The 8,704-nt window shown below is 31.4% G+C and overlaps 1 protein-coding gene across 2 annotated transcripts; it reads left to right on the plus strand.

The window, feature by feature from the left end:
* Window positions 1-366: 366 nt before the first annotated feature.
* Window positions 367-8,231, plus strand: Mvd (mevalonate diphosphate decarboxylase). Of its 2 annotated transcripts, none has more exons than XM_080148798.1 (12): window positions 367-511; window positions 885-981; window positions 2,272-2,401; window positions 3,347-3,461; window positions 3,755-3,815; window positions 4,323-4,462; window positions 4,798-4,918; window positions 5,289-5,435; window positions 6,258-6,350; window positions 7,083-7,155; window positions 7,435-7,579; window positions 7,848-8,231. In XM_080148798.1, exons 1-11 carry the CDS (start codon window positions 399-401, stop codon window positions 7,506-7,508), a joined length of 1,164 nt encoding a protein of 387 aa, XP_080004924.1. In that variant the 5' UTR covers window positions 367-398; the 3' UTR covers window positions 7,509-7,579; window positions 7,848-8,231. The 2 variants fall into 2 exon arrangements, with proteins under 2 accessions (XP_080004924.1, XP_080004933.1); XM_080148807.1 differs by having other exon boundaries at window positions 7,435-7,573; window positions 7,848-8,057.
* The last annotated feature ends 473 nt before the right edge of the window (window positions 8,232-8,704 follow it).

Here is an 8,704-nt window from a genome sequence, read left to right on the forward strand (position 1 = left end):
TTTGATTTTTGTCAAAACTAAGCGGGGGGTTAAAAAACTACCCCCCCCCTTATTTTTGATTTTTGTCAAAACTAAGCGGGGGGGGGGGGGGTTTCGGTGCTCCGGTCTTCACATGTAAGCAAGCACCAATTTTTTTAAAGAATCCACCTCAGCTCTTTAACTCACTTTGTTTGTTCGTAATTATTTTGAATTTTGCTATTTATGGATGTTGTAATCAACTTCTTTTATGAAAATTTTAGTACATGATTGGCAAGAAATGTTGTTACGTTATACTTAAAAGCAACTTAACTTTGTTAATATCTTTACTTAACTAATAGTCTGTCTTGTTGATCAGAATATGTATTCCTTAATCTTGTTAATATCATACATTATTTTTTTTTATTTTTCATAGCTTTAAAATGTCTGAAGAACTGCGCCTGGTAACCTGTACTGCTCCAGTTAATATTGCTGTCATCAAGTATTGGGGAAAGAGGGATGAGAAGCTTATTCTGCCTATTAATGATTCTATCAGGTATTAGTCAGGGATAAGGCACTGGACGAGAAAGGGAGGCATACTTCCTGTAGTTATGAGTCCCAACCAAGACTAAACCAGGAGTCTAACGCTTAAATTTGGCATGGCAGTTGCTTTAATGGGCTTAAATGTGGATTTGTGAAATAATATGTATAAAAAACATTTTTTAAACGCTTTATTTTAAGCATGATATAAATCATAGTATTAAAAGACCTATAAGTTTCAATTATATCGTTTGCAATTCTTGTATTTGTGACAGTCGATAGTTATCTCATTTTTAATACTACTCTTTAATAAGCTTCTAGGAAGAACCTTACTTTTGTTGAAATACGTTTTAAAATGCAGAAGTTTTCATTAATTAATTTTGTTGCAGTGTGACTTTGAGTTCAGAACAGATGCATGCCAAGACCACTGTTACAGCTAGCAGTACCTTCCTAGAGGACAAGATCTGGTTAAATAAAGAGTTACAGGTAAATTATTGTAATGTATAAGGTGGACTTATAGCTACTTTTTAATATAAACAAACATCAGTAGATCATGTTAATGGTTACAGGTATATTGTGTGTGTTGGGAATCTACTTTTATTGCAAACATAACAAAGGGATAGTTTCACGAAGTGCATTTTAAAAAAAATAGTGAACTGTAAGTTATTTCTATTTTAAATAACGTAGTAGTGCATAATATAAAGTTATTGATTAAAATTAAAAGATTTGATCAGAGATTTTCCTTAAAAAATGAGTTTTTCGTTTTTATTTTCAACTTCGTTGCATGTTATATATGGCAAAAACTTTTTTGACATAAATACAACTTTACATAGCATTTACTAGTTAAAAGAATTTCAAACTTTTTATACAACAAAATACACATAATAACAAAGAATGACCAATAAAATATTTAATATAGTACTTAGAGTAGTGATCTTTTTATATGTCTTAGTAGAATATATTAGGCATTGGATAGATATGATTGTGATAAAGAATTTTAACACCGACCTGACTGAACTTTTTTTATTTGATAATATCTAAAAAAGTTAGTGATTTGCAACATAAATTACATGAGACTGGTCTTTTTATATATATATATGTTGTATGGTTAGTTGGTATTTCCGCGTGAGATAATGTGTATATTGTAAGTAAATCGGACGGTTTTCTTTATTTTTTAAAAAGAATCTATAGAAAACCTGTCCTATAATGAACCGGACGTTATTTTTATGTTTTTTAAGTAACTTGTCCCAAGGGGAACCCCTGTTAAATTTTTTCATAACTCTTGTGAAATATGTGTTAAAAGATTCTCTGTTATTGGTGTTTTGGCTATACATATTTGGAAAAAATAGACCATTCTCATGTAATTTATGTGGCAAATCACTTTAACTATTTTTAGATATTGTCAAATAAAAAAAGTTTGGTCTGGTCAATGTTAAAAATTCTTGAACATATAATCATATCTATCCAATGCCTAATATATTCTACTAAGACATATAAAAGTTCACTACTCTAAGTACCTTAACTCTTTAAATACACTTTGTAGAAATATCCCTTTGCCAAACATTATTACCTTTCTAAAGGATACGATCATGTTCAATAGAGTTACAAGCATTATTGTACGTATATATTGTTGTTTTTAACATTTTATACAAGGGTCACAAATTATATAGTTTTTTTTATATGTTTATAACTATTTTTAAAGATTTTATAGTCTGAGAATTAAAATTAAATGAAGAATTGTACTATTTTACCTATAAAAGATTAATTGCGTTTTAGGCCAGTTCAAGCAGATTATCTAGTTGTCTTGAAGAAGTGAGAGCCAAGGCCCGCCAGCTGGAAGCTCCAGCAGTTAATCCGGACTGGAAGGTCAGGATTTGCTCGGAAAATAACTTTCCGACAGCTGCTGGTGAGAAAGTTTTTTTTATAGCTTTATTTTAGCCTCCTGGGGGAGGGGGGGGGGAGGTCGAGTTCTCATCCACTCAGAATAATCTAAATAACAAAAACCCAACACAAAGGAACTCAAATAAAAAAAAAAGTTTAAGCACTAGGACTTTGCCAGGATAAGTGGCTATAATCACGTTGTGCAATGTGGAGCGTTAATGGAAGGGATGATTCCACTTCTACGACTAGCAAAAGTAAAGTCAATATGTTTTTGTCATTTTCATACTCATGAAATTAAATGTGGCTGTAAAATTTACAGTTTCTAGGTATTATTATGACAAAGGCATAGTTTTTACTTCTTTCTTCCACCAATGAAAAAAAAATAGTTCTTTTTTGTCATTTGTATGTTAATATCAAGAGGGGGGGGGGGAAGTTCTGACACATTTGCGTAAACCTGGTGTATAGGCTTTATCTTTGGACTGAGAAGATAGGTTATTTTTTGGATAAGCCTCCAGGTTCTGGAGCTCCAGGCCTCCGGGTGGTCTCTGTACGTACAGGTAAAAATTTTTAAAAAAAAGTTAAGAGTTAGAGGTTAACTTATAAAACAAAATATGCTTCTTTTTGATTGTTCTTCACATATTTGAAGAAAAAACATACATATTTTGTCTCATAAGCTGACATTTCACTCTTAAATTTTTTTTATTTATTTTTACCTGTACAGAGACCACCTGGAGGCCTGGAGCTCCTGAACCTGGAGGCCTATCCAAAACATCATAAATCTGGGGAAAATTCATTATATAAGAATGATTTTATCTCTAATAATCTATCCTCTCAATCCAAAGATAAAGCCTATACACCAGGTTTATGCAAATGTGTCAGAACTTCCCCCCCTCCCCTTAACCTTGTAACATTTAATTAAACCCACTTGAAATATATTTCTCAAAATAATACAAATGTTTTTTGTGTTAAGGTCTTGCAAGTTCAGCCGCTGGTTATGCCTGCCTTGTGAGTGCCCTGTGCCAACTTTATGGCATCAAAGGAGATACGTCTATACTAGCCAGGCGGGGATCTGGCTCTGCTTGCAGGTTATTTTAATTAAATTAGTTACTAATACACAATCTTATCATTATTTTTTTAAATAGGAAATTTTGTTTTTTGTTTTTATATAACATTAACCATAGATTGATAAAAGACGGCTTTTTGCTGATAGTAGGTATAATGGAAATTTATAACAGTAATCGTATGATACATTATTTTTCAGTATGGCCAAGAACCGGTTTTAACCCTACGTTAAACGCTATAAAATAAGAATTGCTATAGGTTTTAAATTTTTTTTTAAATTACAAAGTAAAAAAAGTGATGTTAAAAATCGTTGCAGGTCTGTTTATGGTGGCTTTGTGCACTGGAAAATGGGAGAAAGGGCTGATGGAGAAGATAGCAGGAAAATATTCAATAATATCTATTATTAGTTGTATCACAATCATGGGTATATAATATATTTCGCACAAGATTTATTTTTTCCCCGGCTGAAAAAATATTTCATTTTCCCTCTAGATTTTATCCCCCCCCCCCCTCCCTTAGCAGGGGATACCATGCAGAAAAAAACACCCATGTCGACAATTAATCAGTAGATATCCATTATTTCTTTTAGAATTCAAGATGAGGATAGGTATATTTTATTGACCTATTTTTACAATGTAAATAAGAGAAAGATATTTAACCTGCTTTCCTTCAAAGTGCCTGTAATATTGAAACTAAGGGGCCAAACCCCTACAGGTATATCCTGTACCCAATAAAACCTGACCTAACCTAGCCTAAGGTATCATATAACACAAGAAAAAAAGCTATGTTTCTGTTCATTACTATGTACTTGGTAGGAAACCGTCAAAATTATCCTAATATACAAAAAAAAGATTGTGCAAAAGGTTGAATTTTGTATTTTTACAAGAGCTTTCCAGTTGCATCCTGCCTGCCACTGGCCAGAAATGCGGGTCCTCATTTGTGTGGCCAGTGATACTAGGAAGAAGACAAGTAGCTCTACGGGTATGAAGAATAGTGTTCAGACCAGCCAACTTCTTAAATATAGGTATAAATAGCATAAGTATATATTATGCTGTTATGCAATATTTATACCGGAAAAACAGGTTTTTTTGGTTATGTTTGGTATGATTGGGTTGATATTTTCAGTTTGCGTCTTTTTTTCATTGCTTTTGCATTAATATCTGATTGTCTGTTATTTTGGGTTAGATATTTTTTAACATGTTATTTAGACTTTTGGTTATTTTTGGTATGATTGGGTTGATATATATATTCTATACTTACACGATAACAGAATACCCACCCATAAATTTTAATTATGTATTACTAGATTTTTCTTACAAAACTATGTTGAGGGTTGTCTAGCTATTTTTCTTGTTTAAGAGCTGAAGAGATAGTGCCTAAAAGAACACTGGAGATGATTGAAGCAATCAAGGAGAAAGATTTTTCTAAATTTGCACAGATCACCATCAAGGATAGCAACCAGTTCCATGCCGTGTGTCAGGTATACGTAAAGTGTAACGCACCCGCTTTGTTGTTCCAGATAGAATCTTGTCTACTTTCTTTTTTCAGAAGATTTATAAATGTCTTGAGGTGGTTTTAGGCTATTTTCATGATATTCCCGCCTTTCTTAGAGGCCAGGGGCGATGCTTATATAAAGTTGTAAGGTTATTTTATCTGAAGCTAATATTTTAATAACTACTGATGAACTGATTAGGTTCTCCTTTTGAGGAAAGCTTCACATTGGGCGGTTTCAGGCTATTTTTCTGTGCCCTTCTTTCTTAGTACTTTGAATTCAAAGCCCCAAATGCCCTTAGCGTAGCCGCTAGTTGAAAATAAAGCTATAGAATAATGTTAGATTTATTTCTCTGCAGGATACGTATCCCCCATGTGTGTACCTGAACCCCACGTCCCACCAGGTGTCCTCCCTCGTCCATCAGATCAATAATTTCTCTGGAAGATTTGTGGCCACCTATACATTCGATGCTGGACCAAATGCTTGTATCTTTCTTATGGAGAAGGTTTGCTTTTTGATTTTTTTGTGACTTAATAACAGCTGAATTAAATTCAAAAAAAAAATATTTCGTAATCTTAATACTACAGAAGTGCCACAAAAAAAACTTCACTTGCGAATTTTTTTTTTAATAAATTCTATTGATGGATTGGATATACATACCTATACCTGTAACCATCCTATCTTATTTGTTGGCCCAAAAACTTTTATTATATTTACTGAATTTTGATTGGTTGATTCCAATCTGATAGCGTCCAAACTTTTCATTATAGAAGGGGTAATTTTGATTATCATCACTGGGTGTAAATAAATTCATCGTCCATTTTCCTATTCTTTAAGGTACATGGTTAAACGTAAGTATGAAAGGTAGAGGGGAGGTTGATTTTGAGACTATACTAGCTAATCGTAAATGTAAATCTTTTATATTATTCCTTTCAAAATCTTCTGAACATTGCTATCAAGACAAATTCAAGAATTGCTAATTCACAATAAGTGCAATTAGCATACAGACCAACTAACACGTAAAGCGTACAGAGTAGCTTTATAAAGATAGAGAATAGTTATTTCTCGTATCGTATTATAAACGGCTTTCCGCGGATATATAATGTACAATTATAAGATTAAAACTAGTTTTTTTAGCCCCGTGGTGCCGAAGGCACCGGCTAAAAAAACTAGTTTTAATCTTGTGATTGTACATTTCTATATTCGTAGAAAACTGGATATAATACGATGCTAGACATAGTTTTTTCGTATGGATGAGAACCGGTTCCTATCCACCGGATTCGAATGAATACGAGAAATAAGTTTAAGAAATCAATTGTTTATTTAGGATGTGCCAAAAGTGCTTGGATTATTGAAGTATTTCTTTGCCGAGGGGGATGAATTTGTCAGGGGAGAAGAACTACCCATGGAAGAAGCTACGGTATTTATTAAAGGATTTCTAATGATATGTGTGTTTTCAGCCGTTTTTGCCGATTTTTGTTAATCTTAAGAGCATATTAGTCACGAAACCTATCTTCACATAATACTTTTTGTCACTCAAAACCTTATCAAACTGTTCTAGCCGGTAGCTGTTGGTACTAGAAATTTAAAAAATGGTTATTGCTATCATTTAACATGAATTAAACCAAAAATATGTTTTTAAAAGTTGATTCCTACGTAATTAATGATGAATTTGCCCTGAAAATATGCAAAAAACGGCTAAACGGCTGAGCCGCCAGCCGTTACTTTTTCAACTTTTTGTTCAATTTAGGGAAAATAGACCTACCAAGGATTACTCATGAAAAATTTCAGATCGAAATTCGAATTCTAAGTGTCATTTAATCATTGATTACGAGATGGTTGCATTAACCCCCCCCCCCCCCCCTTACCTATTATTTTAAAGATTTATTTATATGTTTTAAAAAGATAGGAAAGGGTTCTTAAAAGAAAAGATTTATATTTCAAAATAATCTTTCTGGTGATTTTTCTTTGTTATGTGTCAGACTTTACATCCATTTTAAATGGAGGATAGATATGACTTTGAAAACACAAACTATCTGAGTTTAATAGCCATTTTTTTTACATTGTTAAGATAGCTTTAATATTGTGTTATGTATTAGAATTAGTAAAGCTTTATTAATTAAATTCATTGTTTTTTTTTCTTATTTGTAAGGAGGCTGAAACATCTAAATACAGCGTGGATAGAATTGCTGGAGGTCTGAAATATGTCATCTGTACACGTCCAGGTAGGAGTAATGACCATGGAAAAAGCCGGTTTAAGGGTAGTGAAAAATAGGATGTAAAATTAATGTTTTTAAAATTAGCAAAAATTCTTATTAAATAAATAAATTTAATTTTTTTTTATTTTCCCGGTGCATTTAACAATTCTTAAATCTCATTCATGGTGGTGATATACGGATGTTATTGGGCCAAGGAATTGTCTGCAACCTTATTTTTACATAGCAGCAGCAAATTCTTTTAACATATTTATTATAGCATATTTACATATCCCCTTTTATTTGCAGGAGAAGGGCCAGAAGTATTGGCAGCTGATCAACATCTACTTAACAATCAAGGAGAACCGAAATTCATGCAATAGAGATGATGGCAGGAGGCAGGAAAATAATACCTATAGCAAATAGATTCATAATCATATGATAAAAAGTTTATGTTCATTTTCATACGAAAAATTTACATTGAAATTTTGATTAAAAAAATCTCTTAAAAATTCTTCAAATCTAGCCACTTCCACTTATAAGATTAAAATAATTTTTACAGTTTGTGAAATTGTTCTTAAAAAAGGTTTTTAGGTGCAAAATAGTAGAAATTTTTTCGAAGTAAGCAATCAGACTATCTTAATTTTCTGCTAAATATATCTGTTTACAAGAAAATTCATGATTAAGAAACTGTAAAAATAATTTTCGTATGGAAATTTTAGGACTGAAATGTATAATACATTGATATCACAGCAAAAGAAATTTAAAATTTTGAGCTTTTATGGCTTACTTAATGTGACCTTCCATGAAATTCCATACCTCATTTTAGATAAAAATACCTACTCAAGTTTTATGCTTTAAAAATTCCTTATATTCAAATAATATAGATTTAATTATTTTTATTTATGTAATCAAAAAAAATCTGAAAGAAAACAACAATCCAATGTTAAACCCATTTTGCTCATTTTTAATATTCAGTATTAGCTATCCAGTTGAAATACTCATCATTAATACTTATTCATATATATATAGTTATTTTGAATTTTTAAATTGAAAAATACAAAAAAAATTATCTACTAAGATAAATAAAGATCTGATACACAGAAGATTAGTTTAGTTTATTAGGTATGCCTTTTTTTCAATAAGGCATAAAGTGTTCGTTTCTTCCACCAATTCAAAAAAAAATTCAATTCTCTCGTCATTTCTATGGCCTTGTCGACATATTTTATATAGGTACCCAAAAATTTGTCGGTGACTGTGTGTGAGTGTTTATCTTGTAAACATTATTATTTTAGTTCAAAAAGGCATCAGTTTTCATGAAAACTTTTCTTGTTTTTGTTTTGGTTATTGGTTATGGTTATTATATCATTATTTTATTGTTTAATGAATATTGTTGTTAATTGTTTATTTTTATAATGTTTAAATTGTTAAAAACTTGTCTGTTATGCATATTTTAAATACCAGTTGCAGTGCCTTTAGATATTGTTATCATATATTCTTATTCAGATATTTCAGTTCTTTTTTCATATCAAAGTAAATCTTATAGTTTGATTGTATTCATTGTTATTATCAATGTACC

Source organism: Acartia tonsa, chromosome 2, assembly GCF_053477335.1.
Source record: "Acartia tonsa isolate MP-2025a chromosome 2, ASM5347733v1, whole genome shotgun sequence".
NCBI classification, from domain to species: Eukaryota; Metazoa; Arthropoda; class Copepoda; order Calanoida; family Acartiidae; genus Acartia; species Acartia tonsa.